This window comes from Paramisgurnus dabryanus, chromosome 1 (genome assembly GCF_030506205.2).
Source record: "Paramisgurnus dabryanus chromosome 1, PD_genome_1.1, whole genome shotgun sequence".
Lineage (NCBI taxonomy): Eukaryota > Metazoa > Chordata > Actinopteri > Cypriniformes > Cobitidae > Paramisgurnus > Paramisgurnus dabryanus.
Genome location: NC_133337.1, coordinates 18557270 through 18577915, shown reverse-complemented (window position 1 = coordinate 18577915; position 20646 = coordinate 18557270). Strand labels below are relative to the sequence as shown.

Genomic DNA, 20646 nt, shown 5'->3' with positions numbered 1-20646 from the left:
TAAGTGCTATAATTGGGTCCCCAGAGCTTGTATCAACCTAGAAAATGTGTAAAAGAACAACACAGGAACATAGTTTTGGTGCACATCCCTGAATATGTTTTGTTTATTTAGATTTTGTCTTTTAAAGATTATTTAAAAGCTGCACAAACTTTTTTTTAAGGCTTAAAATATCAAAATCGCACAGATTATTTTTAGTAAAACTCTGTGGGGCTTTTGCACTTTTAAAACTACACTTCAACACATGAATACCCTAATTTAGTCCCTTATTTAGCTGTAATAAGTGAAAAATCTAATTGAGTAAATGTTTATGTTTTTATCTGAGTAATCGTAAGTTGCAGCCATAAAATCTGCTGACGACATTTCCACATCCAGCCTGATGATGGTTCAGCACGAGCCACAATTGATCAAAGTCACCAAACCAACAGCATCCGTGCTGTGTGTTACTCAATAGTCGCAGTTTTTCCTGTGAGGAAATAACGGTTACAAAACACAAAATTGTTACATTCACGTTCATGCAAATCTTTAAGAAACGCCACTTCCACAAGTTACTAGAGTGTTTGTTAGATCTAGTTATAACAAACCTCAACTAGCTTTTGGTTTGAAATCTCCCTCATGTATGCAGAACAATTTATGTGTAGATGTTTAATATTTAATGGATTCATTACTAATGTTGTGGTACTTGCCTTTCAAGCATCTCAAAGCAGATAAAAGCAGTGAAATATTTACAGTCTCTTTATGGAGTGATGTAATTCCTCCATTGGATGTTTATTGAGTGGTTGTGTTTATGTCGTCTTCACAGAGCATCACGTGATCTCCACGTTTAAAAGGAATCCACTAGAACAGGCCTTCCGTCGCCCCAACGCCAACATCACCTCCAATTACCTGATGAACCAATACTGGATCCTAGTCAGCCACAAATTACCTGCTTTCATCTATGATCTCTTCCTGCGTCTGTCCGGACAGAAACCGCAGTAAGAGCACTAGACTTGAACTAATAAAACATCTCCTAAACTGTGAGCTGCAGCTCCCCCAGTGGACTGTTGTGGAATTACAGGGGCACATTCAGGCTATATTCAAATGTATTTTTGAAGGAATTAATGGTTGATTTATAATATATATGTAAAAAAAGTGTTTACAGCATCTTACCTTCACCAGAATATAATTTTATGGTATCTTTGGGTTTTTAGGAAATGCAATTCCCTCTCTAAAGTTTGTGTATTGTAATATTACAAGCATTTTACATACAGATTTGTCATGACGTGATGTTGAGTGTGTGTTGTGTGTGTTTATGTTCAGAATGATGCGCATTTTCAATCGTCTGCACAAAGCCATTGGTTTGTTGGAGTACTTCAGCAGTCAGGACTGGGAATGGAAATCTGACAACATTAACATGCTGATGAGTGAACTCAGTCCAGAGGATCGCAAGGTTTGACTCGCTTTGTGTCTCTCCCTTCCTTTCTTTCTCCCCTTCAAACACACGCATACAAACACTTCAAATTTTACCTAACAGAATTAGCATAAAATAAAAAACAACAATAAAGATAATAAGATGTTCAGGTCGTGGAGTAATCCAGACTCGACATTGACGCTTCTCACTGGATAGTAAGGCCTGGTACGGCTGTTACAGCTCACTTTTGGGGGGTTTTCCACTGTGATATATTTTTTTGGTTCCAGCTAATAGGTTGAGGTTTCAAGGGATCTGTACTGATATGAAACAGTGACTTTTAACAGTGAAAAACATCTGCATGGCGAACATCAAGAACACAATTCCATTGATACCCTCCATAGCTCCCGCGTTGAGTATTTATTTGTATATCATTTATGATGATGTCACAGCAGTAAAGGTGGCGCAACAGTAACCATAAGTCCCAAAAATCCCACCCACCCCTGAAACAGCACCAAACAGCAATGCAAATGTAAACCAAATGTGCCCAGCCAAGTTGTATGGAACCGAGCTGCGTTGTACCACACAATTGAAAAGCTATATAACTAGTTACATACTAGGTTGTGTGTGAAACATTTGCTTAATTACATTTGCGCATTTGGCAGACGCTTTTATCGAAAAGCGTCTAACAGTGCATTACAGTGTTTCCGTCAGTCCGCGTTTCCTGTGATCGAACCCACAACCTTTTGTGGTGCTAACGTGATGGAGCATGTTTTGCATATATAATATAAACATGAATTAATTATGATTAATGAATTAATGATTATAATGTTCAGATGGTAAGGATAAGTGACTGTAAGTATGAAAATGTTGTTTGGTAATCTTTCAGACATACAACTTTGACGTTCGCCAACTGAACTGGCCGGAGTACATTGAGAATTACTGCATTGGTACTAAGAAATATGTTCTGAATGAAGACATGTCCGACATTCCTGCCGCCAGACAACACTTGAAGAAGTACGTCTACCTGCTCTCAACTTCATCATTTACTTCTATACAAGCAAAATGTTTTTTATAAGTTAGAACTGTGTCTGTAGTGAAGAAGAGTTGATCACAGAAAGATTTAATAGTGTACTGTCGTGTGTTTGATTTAATCAAAAAGTGGAATTATTGATTTTCTTCTTCCTGCACACAGGCTGAGAAACATCCGATACACTTTTAACACCGTGATACTCGTCTTCATCTGGCGCGTCTTCATCGCCCGCTCTCAGATGGCCAGAAACATCTGGTACTTCGTCGTGAGTTTGTGCTTCAAGTTCCTGTCATACTTCAGAGCGTCCAGCACTTTGAACCAATGACCGGATCGTACGGGAAGTTTGTGTCCTCTTCCTCCAGGACTTCCTGTTTTACTTCCAGAGCTCTGCAGTGATTGAGGTGATCTTCAGTCATTTACGCACACACACCTGAACCAGACAAACGTCTCTCTACTTACTTTCCTCACCGGCCGCTTGTCCGACCCAACACCTCACAGCTCTACTGATGGCGCATTGGCTGTTTTTTTACAGTGTCTCCTTTTATAAAGACTCCTCTTAATAGCGATTATATATGCAACTGCACTTACAGTGTTTCTCCTTTATATTTTGTGGCCATTTAAAGTCCAGAGACGTTGCCTTTGTGTCTTCTGGTGATTTTTAGCCGCCTTCGGTACAGACAGTGTTTCATCAGAGGACAATTAATGTACCAAGATATTTATTAATTGAACTCTTAAGATTTTTATCACTAACCACTGAAACTCTGCAGTTATCAGCTTTATCTGTCTGTCGATCTGTGTGTGTTTTAAAGTGTACTGTCTTTTCTAATACCATGTAAACTGTTGTCTTTGCTACCATGTGTTACTATTGGCAGTAACAAGGACATTTGGGTCTTTATATTAGTCTTTGTATGGCTGTAAGTCAGAGGTACCCAAACACAGTCCTGGAGAGCCGGTACACTCCGCAAACTATGCAGGACACCGGACCTCCAGAAACGAGTTTGGATACCCCTGCTGTAAGTCTTTGGTTCAGGTTTGTGTTTCTGGTTGTGTTTGAACGTGCATATATAACACAACACTGCATCAAACTACAATAATGTTTATTGTTTTTAACATCAACTCCATTTTGGTAAATCTCATTAAAACGAGTTCAGGATATGTTTCACCCCTTAAAGGTGCAGTGTATAATTTTTAGAAGGATCTCTTGACATAAATCCAAAATATTATACAAAACTATATGATCAGGAGTGTATAAAGACCTTTCATAATGCACCGTTATGTTTTTATTACCTTAGAATGAGATGTTTTTATCTACATACACAGAGGGTCCCCTTACATGGAAGTCGCCATTTTGTGCCGCCATGTTTCCCTTTTTAAAATTATGTCCAATGGTGACATGTTTGTCCGGTGGCGGCTAACGTAGCTTCTTTATGCGTTTCAAAAGCAAGGGGTGAGCAGTGGACTGAGCCGTTGGTTGCAATGCGCAGCCTCACCACTAGATGTCGCAAAAATGTACACACTGCACCTTTAATAAGGAGAAAAAGAAATTAGGACAATTGAGAGTTGTGTGCATGATGTATCATGATGACAATTTTCACATAACAGTTTAACAGTTGTCATTGTCATCATCATTTTAGTTGTTTTTCCTCAATTGTAAATTTCATTAATGCAATGCAGTAGAAATAACTGTAATCTGATATGGTTTCTCTTTTGAAATCACATGAAATGAAGGCAGAACTGCAAATACTGCCATGAACAAATAATAATGAGTTTTTTGCATTACAATAATGAGAGGAATTTGAAGAGAAATCATCTTAGACACAGTTGCAATGCAATAAGTCTTCATTTTTCTATATATGCAAAGTATAAAAGTCTTCTGCTTTAGAGGTGAAGTGAGAGATCTGCTCATGCACAGGTTTAATGAGCTATAATGACATATTAATGTTTTTGTGTTTGTTTGTACACACTTGAGTTTACAACATAAGCATCTTCATGATGATTCAATATCAGATTGACGATTTGGCTAATGGGCATAACGTTTCATTGACCTGTAAATAATCAAAGGTATATAAATATATGACTATATGATGATAGACATACCAAAAATGTACAAATGTATATTTGCGAGGGCTGCTTGGAGCATCTGTTTCCTGAAAGGACTGAGGGCTTCCCATATTTTTTGAAGAAAAGGGAAAAAATAAGAAGAAAATTAGTATTTTAAGTGTTGATATCAGTGGGTTCTGTTTTTTAATTTTGCCTATGTTTAATATGCACCGAGATTTTACATCTGTTAAAGTTTAAACCCCACAGCAAAAGAAAAAACTTTCATTATCCCAAAGTTAGCAGACATTACAGTATATGGATTTTATAAGGGAACATCCTTCACAAATCTTTTAATGTTCTAGTTTAGATGGATCTATCCAGCATCACCTACGGTTCTTCCTTCTGCATAAACTTTTTACTTTTGTTGTCATTTGATTTCTTCACTTTAAGCTTAAATAAGTGTATGTATAATGACTGCCAGTAGTCAAATCGGTGGTGAAATGTGAGGGTTCTGTGTTTCCTTTGACTTCACAGCATCTTGTTGGCATGATCTGTTGTTAATATTACATACATGAACAATAGACATGAAACACTTCCCCTGGTGATCTGCCGCCAAACTATATTTTTAAATTGTAGTGAGGGGGAAGAATCCCATTTTGTAACAGGTGTTTGCCTTCCATCTTTTATATGTTTCACATACAGTATTTATGGTCACTATGAAACCACACGTCTTCCTCTGCTTACTTGTGAGTCTTTTGAACAACTATATAACTAAATTGTATATGTAGAGAAAGCTAACGCACAAACTATAAAATATCCTCTTAGGATGAATAGAGCATTCCAGTCATGTAATAATACACAGACACTTTTCTAACAGAATCGAACACCTTAATGTCTTAAGATCGCCCAAGCTAAGCTTTTACTGCCAACATGATCTTTGCAAACAATTGATGCTCTTCCACAGAGACATGTAGATGATGTTTTACAGTATAGTTTGTACTGTATTAAATACCAGAGTCTACAATGAGGCAATGTTTTTTTTTTTAAACAAAAAATGCTATTTTCCCCAGTAACACATGCACATTTGCTTTTTACATACGAGATGAAGATGCTAACACGGTTGACGACCTTCCTTCTCTCAACATTTGTCTTTGGTCTCTGCTGTCAGACGCATCTGGTTGAGATCCTTGAATGAAAATTGTACTTGGATATGTTGTGTGTTTGACTGTTTATTGCAAAGACTTCATGAGAAAAATAAACTTAAATGACCAAGTTCACATGTACTGTGTGTCTTACTCGCATTTCCATAAAATGTTACAGGCACAATAATTTAGTGACAATCCACTGTAAACATTTTTGCTGTAGTTGTGCAGCTGTAGATTTACATTTGTTATGTACTGGCAAAAGTTTGTTCAAGGTTTAATGAACATTAACTCTACAGTAAGTTACTTGCAAACAGCTGCCAGTAATAATGTAATTTCTACAGATTTTTAAGCAGTGTAGTCATGTTGTTTTATTTTGCAATAAGTAAGAGAATGAATTAAAACAAATACACACAAATAAAGTCAAACAACACGTAAGATTACGTAAAAAAGTTATCAATTTTCAACCATGTGGATAATATTTCCAATCATATTTTAGAAAGACTCAAAAAGGACTTGTTAGGTCTGAAGAGGTTAAGGTTAAAAGTTGACCAATTTTAGTGCATCAGTCTCCAGATCATCCATAATATTTGTCATTATTAATTGATCAACCTAGCGTTGATGATATTTTCATACTCTCTCTCATCTGGTTGTGATGACACTTCTGTGCTCTTTTTGTTTTCTTTGCTTTGGTTTGTTTTAGTGTCCATAACATCTGCTGAACTCTTTATCGCCTCCGTGACACCCGTAGAGCGACGTCGAACCTCTGCGTATTCTGTGTTGAGCGAGGAGATGGCCCTGATCTCACCTGATGATGATGGTTTAGTGTTTGTAAAGACAATGGAGGTGTAATGAAGAGACTCGGTTGAATTTAGGGTGACTGCTGCATTGGAATAACAGGCGTCCTCTTTATCCAGAACAACAGCCTGCTGGGATAACAAATAAAGCAGAATTACTTTAATATAGCAGAACTGTCTACATGATCATGATGCTACACGTCAAAAAAACACAACTACTCACAAATATGATGAAATATATCTAAAAGCAACCGATTTGTTAACCAAAGGCTTTTTTTAAGTTTCTTGAGCTCGAATGTCTTTTTCGTGTCACTTGCACAAATTTCTATAAACAGTTTTTCGTGGCCGTGGCACGACTTTCTTTTTTTGTGTTAGGAGGATGTCTAAAAACGTAATAGAAAGTTATTCTAACCCCAACCCCAAGCGACAATGGTTCGAAAATAGGAAAAAACTGTGAGAAAACAATACATTAAATGACATGAAAAACTATTCATATAAATTTTTGCAAGTGACACAAAAAAGACATTCATGCTCAAATAAGCAGAATTTCGTGCCATGGATATGAATAAATTAATCACAATTTTTGTGACTTTCCGTGAGATCAGTCTGTACGCATTACTTGTCATAAACTATAGTAATAACATAACTTGTGCATCATTACATGCAACAAACTCTAAACCAAACCCTAGCCATAATGTACATGTTTTTGATATCAGTACTTAAATGTATTTTACACCACATTACTTAAAGTAATGTGTAACCTTTTGTTGTCATTGTAGTGAAACAAGCACGCATACACTAATACTGTACATAGTAAGTATGAACTAGTTTATTGTGTAATTAACTAACTTTTTTGAGAACTAATTCAGATGAGTCTTCTTGTCTGGCCTGTGATGGTTTGCAGTTGTGTCTTCTGGAAAAAAACAAAGACATTGCTCATGCACAGATTATTTGTTTACAGCAAGCTGTATTATGATTATGAACATAAACAGGGTCAGATTTAATTCGATGTTATCAGAACAACATTAGACTTTTAGCTGCATTTGTCATGTTTGCTTTACCCACCGCATACAGAAGCATAACACGATACATAATATCAGCATCACTAATGCTCCAGTAACAAATCCAGCCAACAGAAAGCGGTCCACACCTGTAAAAAAGAGTTTAGAGATTCACAGTTATCCTTCATGAGAGGCTGTGTGGACTGAAATGTGAGGAAGAGAAAGATTGTCCTTTGCTTTGTGTGCTTTGATAAAGATTTAGGAGTAAATCTGTGAATCTCACTCGAAGGATTAGTCTGAGGCTGTAGAAACTGATTGATGGCAGTGCCGTGGATGTTGCTGCTGCCACACTGCAGAGTGGATGTGACTGTAAGCGTTTGACTGACAGTAAGGGTGGTCCTAAGTCCTGTGACCCCCAGTTGCTCTTGAATTATAAATGTGCTGGTGGAGTTATGATTGACAGGTTGACCAGACAGACTCCATTCCAGTGTTGGGACAGGGTTTCCATAAACCTCACAGAAGCATGTAATGATGTTGCTATGGTTACACGAGGACCCAGTGATTTTAGGAGGGTCTGAAAGATAAAACGGTTTGTCATTATGATGAGAAGAAAGTGTTTCTGATGCTGCCTGAACCCTGGATGTGTGAATGCTTGTTTTGAGCAGTGCAGTTGTTTTTATTATATTAAGAGTATATTATAAGAATTTTTTTGGTACTCAGTGATGTAAAATAAATGAATGAGTGGATGATTATAAATATTTAAACTCACACTGAATATCCAGCAGTGCTGAAGAGTTTTGGATGCCGTGTTTATTCTGAGCAGTGCAGTAGTATCCACCGCTGTCTGTCGACTTGCTCTTATTAAAGATGAGATTTGATCCGTTCTGGAGATATTTCAGCTGTCCTTCAGTGTATCTGTACCAGGTGTAGTTGATCACAGGTGGATTTCCATCACTGCTGCAGGTGAGAGACACTGAATGACCCTCCAGAACAAAACCAGACGGATTCACAAACACTGATGTGTTTTTAGGAGCATCTGAAGAAGAAGAGAAATCATAGTAAAGCCCCAGCACTTACTGTAAATTTAAAGAGCGTGCACAACACCAACTGTTAAATGTTACAGATTAATGTGAACGATTCCAACCCACTACGACCCTACAGAGAGCACACATGGGTTTGGAGAATGAATGGGTGACTAAACATTAATATGTACAATGTCAACATAATTACAGCATTTTTTTTTTAATTATGTCAAACTTTAGACATGTAAATGTTTACTGGTGTATTCATGACTTTCATATGATATCATTAATAAATTCTGACCTAATAAAAAACATGCCAAACTTGATTTTACAATGTGATATATGTGTCTGTGTTCGACATGAGGATGCTTATTAATGATCTGTAATCACTTCAACACACATTCAATAGGTCTGTTTGTAAAACAAAGGAAACAGGAAGTTTTGTGAAGAAAACATCTCAGGTGATTAAAAGGTAATGCAAAGATAAGATAAACTATTGTGTCATTAGAATAACAGCAGACTCTGTCATCAAGCTCACTGAATTTCCTCAGAAACGCATGCAGGTAAACATAGTGTTCACAGACACAAATCTCCAGACATAGATCACCGTCTATATCAGTTTGCATAGGATGAACAGGTCAAACATTAAATCAACATATTTATTTTATTGGAAGTTTACAAAATCCAAACTTGAAACAGACAACAACAACAACAACAACTAAAAACTGTTTTTAAAAGACCACCAAACACATGTTTATTACTAAAAGAAACTGAGAAGTCATGTGCAGAAGATAAACTTTGCATTAGTTTTATAAACTGGTAGATTTGTTAATTGTATTGATCTCAATGTGGTTTAAAAATTTCTGTTTCCACCAAACATTTTAATGTAGCACTTTATTTTACAGTACGTGTACTTACCTTGTACATATATAGTAAATAAGTTGTATTTACCGACAAATGTGTGGTACTTACTTTTAGGTATCTACACGGTAATTAATTGGTATCATTACTGTACTTACTAGTGGTACATACTTGGTAGTGGGTAATAACAGATACATACTTATAGTGTATGTATACTGTAACTAACCAGAAACACTACTGTACTTACAAATTGTATATACATGATAAGTGTGTGGTATCTGTAGGCCAGTGTAAGTTAATGACCGGCACATATGGTGTGTGTATGTATAGTGTAACTAACGAGAAACACTACTGTACTTACAAATAAGTGTGTGGTAAGTTATACTTATACCATACGTATATGATAACTAAGAACAAACATTACTGATATACCATTTTGGTACTCAGTAACTTTGTCCTTTAAACCAAGCATTAAATAACTGTATGCATTAACTACTGCATACATTCACTAGTATGTCCATGGTAACTGCATGGAAACAGGACTGTAAAATAAAGTGTTGTTTTTTACACGGTTATTACATAGGACCTACCACCTAAGATATAGCATCATATATATGTCAGTGTGAGGCAAACCCAACAATTAACTATCATACGCATACTGGGTACATTCACTAGTATAAACTTATTGTGTATATACAATTTGTAGTGTTTGATATTAGTTATCATATATGTACACTAAAAAATCCCTGTCATTTACCCTAACTTGCCTGTAATTACTAAATACTTATATTGTACATATATTTGTAATTACAGTAATGTTTCTTGTTGGTTACAGTATACCTACACTACAAGTATGTATCTGTTATTACCCAGTACTTATCTAGAGTTACATAATAACTACCAAGTATGTACCACTAGTAAGTACAGTAATGATACCAATTAATTACCATGTAGATACCTAAAAGAAAGTACCACACATTTGTCGGTAAATACAACTTATTTACCATATATGTACAAGGTAAGTACACGTACTGCAAAATTAAGTGCAACCACTTTTAAAACACTTTGTAATTGTCACAAGAGGCAAAGCAATCAATTACAAAGTGTTTTAAAATGTTTGGTTCTTTTGTGGAAATGTGGAAGTTATATAGTCACTTCTCATATATAACTGAATGAATGTTATTGTTATTTCCTTGTTTTCAATAAGAGTGTCTGCTAAATAAAAGCATGTATAAAGAGCTTTATCAAGAGAACAACATATTAATAATTTTCCCTTTCAAGTTTTGTGAAAAAAAAATTATTTGTAAGCAGAATTTATATTTGTCTACAATTTCAATCATTAAAGTAAAAGTCTTTGGATCAAATGCTTTAAAGATGATTTTTTTAATTGCTTTGATACTATATATACAGTAGTATACCATATATAGTGTGTCTTGTTTATTGTCTATCATTAATAGATAAACTATCTGTAACTCACACTGAATATCCAGCAGTGCAGAAGAGTTTTGGGTGCCATGTTTATTTTGAGCAGTGCAGTAGTATCCACCGCTGTCTGTCGACTTGCTCTTATTAAAGATGAGATTTGATCCGTTCTGGAGATATTTCAGCTGTCCTTCAGTGTATCTGTACCAGGTGTAGTTGATCACAGGTGGATTTCCATCACTGCTGCAGGTGAGAGACACTGAATGACCTTCCAGAACAAAACCAGACGGATTCACAAACACTGATGTGTTTTTAGGAGCATCTGAAAGAGATGAATTTTTAAAACTATTTAAAAATTCAGAAATTACACAAATGAAAGTACCGGTATGTCAATTATCAAGTTATATATATCTGTATAGCACTTTTTTATAATGTTTCATTTCTTCAAAGCAGCCTTGCAAGAATAATAATAAAAAAAGGATAATTATAAAAAGAATATATGTAAGGAATAATTGACGACAAGAAAATAATGCACACCTAAGGTGGTAATGCGACCCGACGTGAAGCCGAGTACATTATTTTCAAATAATTCAAGTCAATTATTACGCTTATGCCATGGTTACCACAAATATTTCTCTGGTGCCTATTTTTAAGACATTTGAAAAGTTAGGTGTGTGGTTATCGAAAAATAATGCATACCTGTGGAACATTTCTGAACCAATCAGAACACAGCATTCAACAGACCTGGTGGTATACGGTATTATAATTTCATTATCCTAATAAATAGAGTGTATTCTAATGAAATAGTATATACTTCTTCATTGCCTTTCAAAAATGAACTTTATAATATGATGAACAATAGGCCTCATATTAAACTAGACATGCCTTTCCAACTTACATAGAAATGGTCCTTAAAAGAAGAAAAATATAGAAGAGCAGGAGTTTTAAATAACAATAAGTATTTGTAACAATACCACGAACCACCACATACAGCAGTGTTTTGAGAAATTATATCATCATCATTGCTGCACCCCACCACCACACATATATAATACTGAAACAGTGACATCTTAAGGATTGAAGCTGTATCATTATAAAAATGTTATATTAACAGAATTTACAAAACGCTAATCCAAGCTAATGTCAGCAGTCTTGCAGTAAGCAATCCAACAGGCCATTAGCCAGGAGGGCCAGTTCTCCTTTCACATGTTACATCTGCATCCCATAGTAAAAGCTTATACTGTAGTAGCGATTATTCATTTTATATTGGGTATCAGTTCCTGTAAGCGACTGATAAAGACTGACACAGAGATAAATAAAAAAAGGCGGATAATGAGTTATGTATTAGATTACAATTGTTCCTTTTGTGGCAAATGTCAAGTGGTTGAGGCAGGGGCGCCGTAAAGGGGGGAAAAGTTAGGACGATTCTAAGGGCCCATGAACTTTTGAGGGCCCCAGCCAAGGACTGTGCCGCACACGCAACCCCCTTAAGCTGAGCCCTCTTAGCTCCGCCCCGTCTTTACTCTGCGTTTTAGCGCCGTCTTCAATCCACGGTCTCACAGTGCGCGTGAACTTCAGAAGAGAACAAGGTGTGTGTATTTACTGCTATTTCCTATGATATCTGCATATGTGCACTTCCTTACTATAAATGCAGTTTACACAATGTGACGCTGGAGCAATACAATGCAGTTTTCTTTCCACTGTAAAGTCTTCGCTCTGTTCACCCCAGTTTAAAAAAACACAAGGGGATTTACGTTCCCTGTTTTGTGTTATGATTCTAACGCGCCCTTATAAGCTGTTTAAATTAACGTAGCCCGTATAAGCTAATTAACATAAACTAGAAATGTGATCGGTTACACACTGTTTTGTTTTGTAACGCAATATGCAAAGAAATGATTTTTATGCAGTCTTAAATCGAGTTGGTTGTGATAAAACTGAAATGCAACTAAGGCTAAACTAGTCAAATTATGTATATTAAAGCTTCTCAGCTTGCAACAGGGTTAAGAAATCAATGGAAATCTATGTCGTAATCTGCTATAACGTTAGTTGTCATTCATTTCATTTTAGAGCCCCGTTGATTAAAAAACAGTCTCATTTAATAACAGTATAGCTGTTTTCTTAAATAATAACTCAACCCTAAACCCACCTTTTTAGTTAATGATCTGTAAGAATGGGGTTTTATTAGTGCTGTTCATTGATTTTAGTAAGTTTTTTGACATTTGGATATAAAGTGTTTCAATACTGGTGTAAAAACGTCTGAGTGCTGCCCTCTTCAGGTTGGCTACTGCAGTTGAATTTTCTTATTGAATGTTGGGTCCAAAAAATGCCTCGTAATGTAAGCAGGTTCAAGCTCACCACGCCGCTTTGGTCAAGCATTGTTGACCCAGTCTTATTTCAGGCAGAATGTACATAGAAAAGATGCATTGTTGTTGTTCGCCATTTTTAAATGTTACAATGTCTCGTGTGTAACAGCTCAAGTATACAGTATGTCACTGAGACTGTCTCTGAAAATCAGACTAAAGCCTCAAATCTTATTGTGAGATAAAAAGCATCACAGTTTAATTTCAAGCATTAATTTCACTATGATTTCAATCGCTGATATGACATTACTCAGTCAATATTAAAGATATCAAGTTTATATTTTCACAAATGTTCTTTACATTATATAAGATTATTTTATGTGGAAAACAGTAAATCACAAAGAAATACTTCAGCTGGGTTTTCACAGGCATGGTCACATTTATCTTTAATCTTTAAGAATGTTGCATTTTCTCTGAATATTTGATTTAATGTACTGTATTTTTCAATTAAATTTGCATTGCACAATAAATTATCTTAGCTGCAGACATTTTAGGTATCTATAAATAGTGATAACTGTGGTCAAAACAATATCAAAATAAATAGTTCTGTATTATTAAATTACAGACAAAGATTTTGAATAGCTACAGTAGGTTGGATTGTATGTTTGGTACGAAATGGGTATGGGGGGGCCTGACCCCCTATTTTTTCATAGGGCCCAAAATTGCTAGCGGCGCCCCTGGGTTGAGGACTTTTTAAATAAAATAAAAAAAAGTGAAAGAGGCGTAATTGTTACTTGTTTTAAGATCATGAAAAGCAAATGATTCAAGTGCTCAATTTTTTATGTTATTGTAATTTACAAGTTGCACTGATTCTATATTAGGTAAATAACTAAAGGTCCTATGTAAATAAATGAGTATATATGATCTGTTTATAACTCACACTGAATATCCAGCAGTGCTGAAGAGTTTTGGATGCCATGTTTATTTTGAGCAATGCAGTAGTATCCACCGCTGTCTGTCGACTTGCTCTTATTAAAGATGAGATTTGATCCGTTCTGGAGATATTTCAGCTGTCCTTCAGTGTATCTGTACCAGGTGTAGTTGATCACAGGTGGATTTCCATCACTGCTGCAGGTGAGAGACACTGAATGACCCTCCAGAACAAAACCAGACGGATTCACAAACACTGATGTGTTTTTAGGAGCATCTGAAGGAGAAGAGAAATTATAGTAAACCCCATAGCACTTTCTGTAAATTTAAAGAGCATGCACAACACAACACCAACTGTTAAATGTTACAGAATAATGTAAATGACTGCGACCCTATAGAGAGGACACATGGGTTTGGTGAATGAATGGGTGACTAAACATTAACACCATATGTTGTACAATGTCAAACTTTAGATATATACATGTTTACTGGTGTATTCATGACCTTCATATGATTTCATGTATAAGTTCTGACCTAATATAAAACATGGTAAAATTGATATTCTTATCTTAAATTTCCATGTAAATGTTACTTTCATATGATTTGAATACAGTGTGATATATGTTTAAATGCTGTCTGTGTTTGAAATGAGGATGCTGTCACGCTCATTGCTTATTAATGACCAGCAACCACACATGTCACTTCAACAAACTTTCAAAATGTCTGTATGTAAAACAGAGAAAACAGGAAGTTTTGTTAATAGTATTATTCAAAAACTTCTCAGGTGATCAACAGGTAATGCCAACACAAAATAAACTACGGGAAGAACAGCAGACTCTGTCATCAAGCTCACTGAATTTCCTCAGAAACACACAAATGGTAAAAATAATAAAATTCAATCTCCAGACATAGATCACTGTCTAAAACAGTTTGCATCAGCAGGTCAAACATTAAATTAACATATTTATTTTATCTGAAGTTTATAAAAAACAGACTAGAAACTGTTTTAATCTGTCTAAAAGAACACCAAACACATGTTTATCACTAAAGAAAAAACTGAAAAGTCATGTGCAGAAGATAAACTTTGCATTAAACTGAGCTGGTAGATTTCATAATTGTATTGATCTCAATGTGGTTTCAAAATATCTGTTTCCTCCAAACATGCACTTTGTAATTTATGGCTCTGTCACAAGCAGGTTTGCAAAAGAGAAACCATCCCTCCAAACCTTCATCAGATGTGAAGGTACTTTGTGATTTTGTGGATTGTACCAAGTTAACTTTTATAAACATTACTAAAGCAAAAACAAAACCTGTTTCCTACATAAATGGGGCCTAACTTTGTTTGTTTTTTTGTGGAAATGTGGAAGCTCATCATATAGTCACTTCTTATATATTACTGTATATCCTGAATAATTATTGTTATCTATTATTTCCTTTTATTTAGAGTGTCTGCTAAATAAAATCATATTAATGTAAAAAGGGCTTTATCAAGAGAACAACATATTAACAATTATCCTGTTTATTTCTATCATTTAAGTAAACATCTTCAGATCAAATGCTTAAAGATAAAGATTTTTTTAATTGCACTGATACATTACACAGTAGTATACCATATATAGTGAGTCTCATTTATTTATGATTTTTTGATGAATAACTCACACTGAATATCCAGCAGTGCTGATGCGTTTTGGATGCCATGTTTATTCTGAGCAGTGCAGTAGTATCCACCACTGTCTGTCGACTTGCTCTTATTAAAGATGAGATTTGATCCGTTCTGGAGATATTTCAGCTGTCTTTCAGTGTATCTGTACCAGGTGTAGTTGATCACAGGTGGATTTCCATCACTGCTGCAGGTGAGAGACACTGAATGACCCTCCAGAACAAAACCAGACGGATTCACAAACACTGATGTGTTTTTTGGAGCATCTGAAAGAAAATGAAATGAATTCAAGATGTTACATTGTAATTTACAAGACTTGTTATACTGTAGATGTCTAAGTGTTTATTTAAAGAAATATTCCTTTACATTGAACATATAGTGTCAGCGATTCTTGTTCAGATGTGTTCCTGTACAGTAGCTGGTAAGATATAATACAGGTGAAATTTGCTTTGTGCTGTTGATGTGTTACAGTGAAGTTCAGATCTGAGATCAGTTTGTTCTGGATCTTCTGCTGCTGTCCATTGATGCTGTTATTGAGGAGGTGTTTGGGAGAGGAGCTCCATGTGAGAGCCGGAGGAAGAGAGGAGCAGTAAATCATAGCAGAGCAGCGCAGACTAACAGATGATCCCTCGATCACCTCCACCTGCTGCGTATGGAGACTCAATGTAGGTTTGGGTGGAGAGGCTGAGAAACAAAAACACACACACATCAAATATTACAAAATATTCATGATATATCATTACAAACAATAATAAAAGTAGAATTGTATTTTTCTGTCATTTTAAATTATTCAATTAAAGAACGTGTATAATATGTTGTGTCAAGTATATTTTAAAATTTTTACAACTCACCTATTACATGAATTTCAATTGTTTTTAAAGCAAAGGTATATTTTAGATCATTGCCTTCCAGTCTGAAGTAATATCTTCCGCCGTTATTCTGAGTGAGATAATCAAAGCGGGTGGTGCAGTTTTTCTCTGTGGCTTTGCCAAATATTGATCCTTTAAGCAGACCTTTGCTAGGGCTGCTGGAGTCAAACACTTTCACATCCTTCTGTTCATCTTTATACCAGATTCTCTTTGCACTATCAGTGAGTTTATTATTATATTTTGTTTCAATGTCAAATGTGCATGGTATGAAAGCACAAGATCCATTCAAAACTGTTGTATTATTTGGCAGAATAATATTGAAGCCACACAAAAATCCTAAAGAACAAAGAACATAACACACAGCACACCAATGATATAATACATAAACTCCTCACTTTAACAGTTTACATGCTGAAATAGATTTCATTTGCTAAATAGTCACAAACTGATGAAAAAAACAATAATGTCATAAGTCTTTACTAGTTTATTAAAGGGAAATCAATGGTCAATATAAAAAGACACTTTAGAGCATAATACCTTGTATAAGTGCTCCAATGAGAAAAATTATTCTCCCAGCCATTTCCACAAACCTTATAGTAAAAACAGACATGCACGCTCATCTTCTTATTCATTCATTGTGTTTTGAATATATTTACAATAGATTAAACATACAGAAATAAATGTACAAGAGGTCTCATACACGGTAACTTACCAGAAAAGAAGAATTATCCTCAGTGCAGAATATTTGGTGTCAGTTATGGGAACAGAGGTACTCTGATGACTGCAGATGAGACAGTGTTGTGTCCTACACTGATATTAAAATCATCAGAGATACAGTACAACTTCCTTTTTTATTTCAAAGAAACAGTAACATTAGATAATACAATCACCTAACAGATATTTACAAAACATATTAAACACAAATCTATTGTGTGGTGAGACCTTTTTTTAATGTACAAATATTTCAAACCTGTTGAATACTTTGAACTCCAGACACTCTAAAAGTCCCATTAATAACATGTAAACTACTCTTTGTTTTTTATATGTCCAGTACTGTTTATTTAAGATAAGCATGTTTTTTCCCTAATATCTGGATCAGAATATAATTTTATTCTTTAATTCATATTATCACAAAAACGAATAGCCCTTTAATTTATGAATAATCCTCTACCAGTGGTAAATGGAAAATATTAACCATAAATTCTGTCCTGTAATAATGCTAAAGTAAACATCTGTTACCAATATTACACAAGTTTGTATGACTTCATTGGTTTAAGATACGAATATGCTACATCGTCTAAGTAACAAAAAGATGAGCACCACACGAGGGTTAAATGTTGAAGGAATGCGTGTGTTCGTATTTCACGATACATTCCTGTAAACCAGCGCCATCTAGAGGACTAAGAATAAACATTCGATTGTACTGTACAGTTAACTCCATTCCAACCTGTGTTTCAATCGGTTTACTATAACATTATATGTAAGCAGCAGTGAGGCTATACGTGTGAGAAACATAGAACAGAGGATTGAAAGCTCTATGGAGCAGTTTAACAAAGATTGTGCTTTACTTGCTATGATCAACTTGGAGTTTCTAAAATTCCTATATTTTATGCTCTAGTAAGTATATAACAGAATATATTCGATACTGAACAAATTAATAAATGTAAGCAAAAAGACGAAATGTTACTAAAGTGACCTAAAACCAAATTAAATGTGTTAGATGTTGTTTTAGATTACGTTCTCGTTGCATTTATTCTTTTCTTCAGTTGTAATTGGTCACTTTTTTTCTTTCTCTATAATAAACTTTATAGCAGCTAAAAATGACACATTGTAAAAGATAAAGTGCCGTCAGTTTTTATATATTGTCACATTACAATGTGTTTCACAATTTAAGTTTATTCTGTAAATTACAGCACACAAGACCGAACAAATACAATTGTCCGTCACTTAAAATTTTCCGTATTGGAACTCGAAAGAACAGATCAAGGTTCAGTGTGCGCAACGTGCGGTTTAACGTTTTGTATCACATTTTGAAAAATGCTAACGGTAGCCGCCTAGCAATGAAATAACGATCCCACCCTCCAGTCAAATCCCCATCCAAAGTCACGCCTCTTTCAAAACACATGAACATTCACCAGTGAGAAAACATTGCAGTACAAAGTGAATAACATTTCCAAAATAACCAACATAAACAACTGGTTTACATCAGAATTAGTTACAATTAGTACATCTCAAAGGCAACGTCCATTCACAAGAATGGCAAACTTTTCTGCTGAATTGACAACCAGCACAGGAGCCACAAAACGAAAGACATGTTTTATAACAGCAACAGCAAAAACTGCCTGGATCAGCAAAGAGCAAAAACTCAAATTAACATCGGTAACTTTACTGCTTTACCACGAGATGCAAACAGCTACAGGAGGCAAAGGGTCATTGCATTGTTTATATAGTTACTACCGTTAGCATTTTTCAAAATGTGATACCCTACCTTTAAGATAATATATTATAAACATCCACACAAATAAAATCAAACAACACGTAAGCTTACAGAAAAATGTTATAAATTCTCAAAATTCTCAATTTTCTACCATATTTTTGAAAGACCCAAAAAGGCCTTGTCAGGTCTGAAGGGGTTAAGGTTAAAAGTTGACCAATTAGTCCATCAGGCTCCAGATCATCCATCATATTTGTCATTATTAATTGATCAACCTAGCGTTGATGATATTTTCATACTCTCTTTCCACTGGTTGTGATGACACTTCTGAGCTCTTTTTGTTTTCTTTGCTTTGGTTTGTTTTGGTGTCCATAACATCTGCTGAACTCTTTATCGCCTCCGTGACACCCGTAGAGCGACGTCGAACCTCTGCGTATTCTGTGTTGAGCGAGGAGATGGCCCTGATCTCACCTGATGATGATGGTTTAGTGTTTGTAAAGACAATGGAGGCGTAATGAAGAGACTCGGTTGAATTTAGGGTGACTGCTGCATTGGAATAACAGGCGTCCTCTTTATCCAGAACAAAAGCTTGCTGGGATAACAAATAAAGCAGAATTAATTTATAGCAGAACTGTCTACATGATCATGATGCTACATGTCAAAAAAACACAACTAAATATGATGAAATATCTCTAAAAGCAACAGATTTGATAATCAAAGGCTCATTGGGTAACACTTTATGCTTTTACAGTGCCTTTGTTACATGTTCAACGTGATCTCATGGGGAAGTTCATTATTCGTGTCCATGGCACAAAATTCCACTTTTTTACGTTCCTTGAGCTCGAATGTCTTTTTCGTGTCACTTGCACGAATTTCTATAAATAGTTTTTCGTGGCCATGGCACAACTTTCTTTTTTGTGTCATTTTATGTATTGTTTTCTAATTGTTTTCTATTTTTAAATCATTGTCGCTTGGGGTTGTGGTTAGATTTGGGGTTTGGGTTATTATGGATTGGTTTCTATATGTTTTCTTCTGCTTTTAAAACTATTCTTGTCTAGAGTTGGGGTTAGAGTTGGGGTTTGGGTTAGGATGTTTAAAAATGTAATAGAAAGTTATTCTAACCCAAAGCGATAATGGTAAGACACGTGCCACAAACACAAAAAAACTGCTATTTATAGAAATTTGTGTGAGTGAAACGAAAAAGACAAAAAAAGCTGAATTTCGTGCCATGGACATGAATATATTAATCAAAATTTGTGTGACTTTCCATGAGATCAGTATGTACACATTACATGTCATAAACCACTGGTTCTTAACTCCGTTCCTCGAGGCCAACTTCTCTGCACATTTTGTATGTCTCTCTCATCTGACAGAACCAGTTCAGTTCATGAGATCTCATGGTGTGTTAAATAAGGGTGACATACAAAATGTGCAGAGCAGTGGGCCTCTAAGAATAACGTTGAGAACCATTGTCATAAACTATAGTAATAACATAACTTGTGCATCATTACATGCAACAAACTCTAAACCAAACCCTAGCCATAATGTACATGTTTTTGATATCAGTACTTAAATGTATTTTACACCACATTACTTAAAGTAATGTGTAACCTTTTGTTGTCATTGTAGTGAAACAAGCACGCATACACTAATACTGTACAAGTATGAACTAGTTTATTGTGTAATTAACTAACTTTTTTGAGAACTAATCCAGATGAGTCTTCTTGTCTGGCTTGTGATGGTTTGCAGTT

At 35.3% G+C, this 20646-nt stretch overlaps 2 protein-coding genes across 2 annotated transcripts in view; one reads left to right on the top strand and one right to left on the bottom strand.

Annotated features, from left to right (window-relative positions):
- Positions 1 to 5730, top strand: part of LOC135745802 (fatty acyl-CoA reductase 1) — a 31802-nt gene extending 26072 nt beyond the window's left edge. The window contains exons 9-12 of the mRNA XM_065264210.2: positions 800 to 971; positions 1297 to 1426; positions 2274 to 2401; positions 2580 to 5730. Of these exons, the coding sequence (XP_065120282.1) occupies positions 800 to 971; positions 1297 to 1426; positions 2274 to 2401; positions 2580 to 2742 (593 nt within the window). The 3' untranslated portion in view covers positions 2743 to 5730. The remainder of the gene's footprint in view (positions 1 to 799; positions 972 to 1296; positions 1427 to 2273; positions 2402 to 2579) is intronic.
- Positions 5731 to 5965: 235 nt separating this feature from the next.
- The window catches only part of LOC135758782 (sialoadhesin-like), a 38190-nt gene continuing 23509 nt past the window's right edge, over positions 5966 to 20646 (bottom strand). Inside the window, exons 11-18 of the mRNA XM_065273434.1 lie at positions 15592 to 15858; positions 13943 to 14209; positions 10758 to 11024; positions 8167 to 8433; positions 7681 to 7971; positions 7462 to 7546; positions 7246 to 7309; positions 5966 to 6528 (exon numbers count right to left, since the gene is read on the bottom strand). Of these exons, the coding sequence (XP_065129506.1) occupies positions 6199 to 6528; positions 7246 to 7309; positions 7462 to 7546; positions 7681 to 7971; positions 8167 to 8433; positions 10758 to 11024; positions 13943 to 14209; positions 15592 to 15858 (1838 nt within the window). The 3' untranslated portion in view covers positions 5966 to 6198. The remainder of the gene's footprint in view (positions 6529 to 7245; positions 7310 to 7461; positions 7547 to 7680; positions 7972 to 8166; positions 8434 to 10757; positions 11025 to 13942; positions 14210 to 15591; positions 15859 to 20646) is intronic.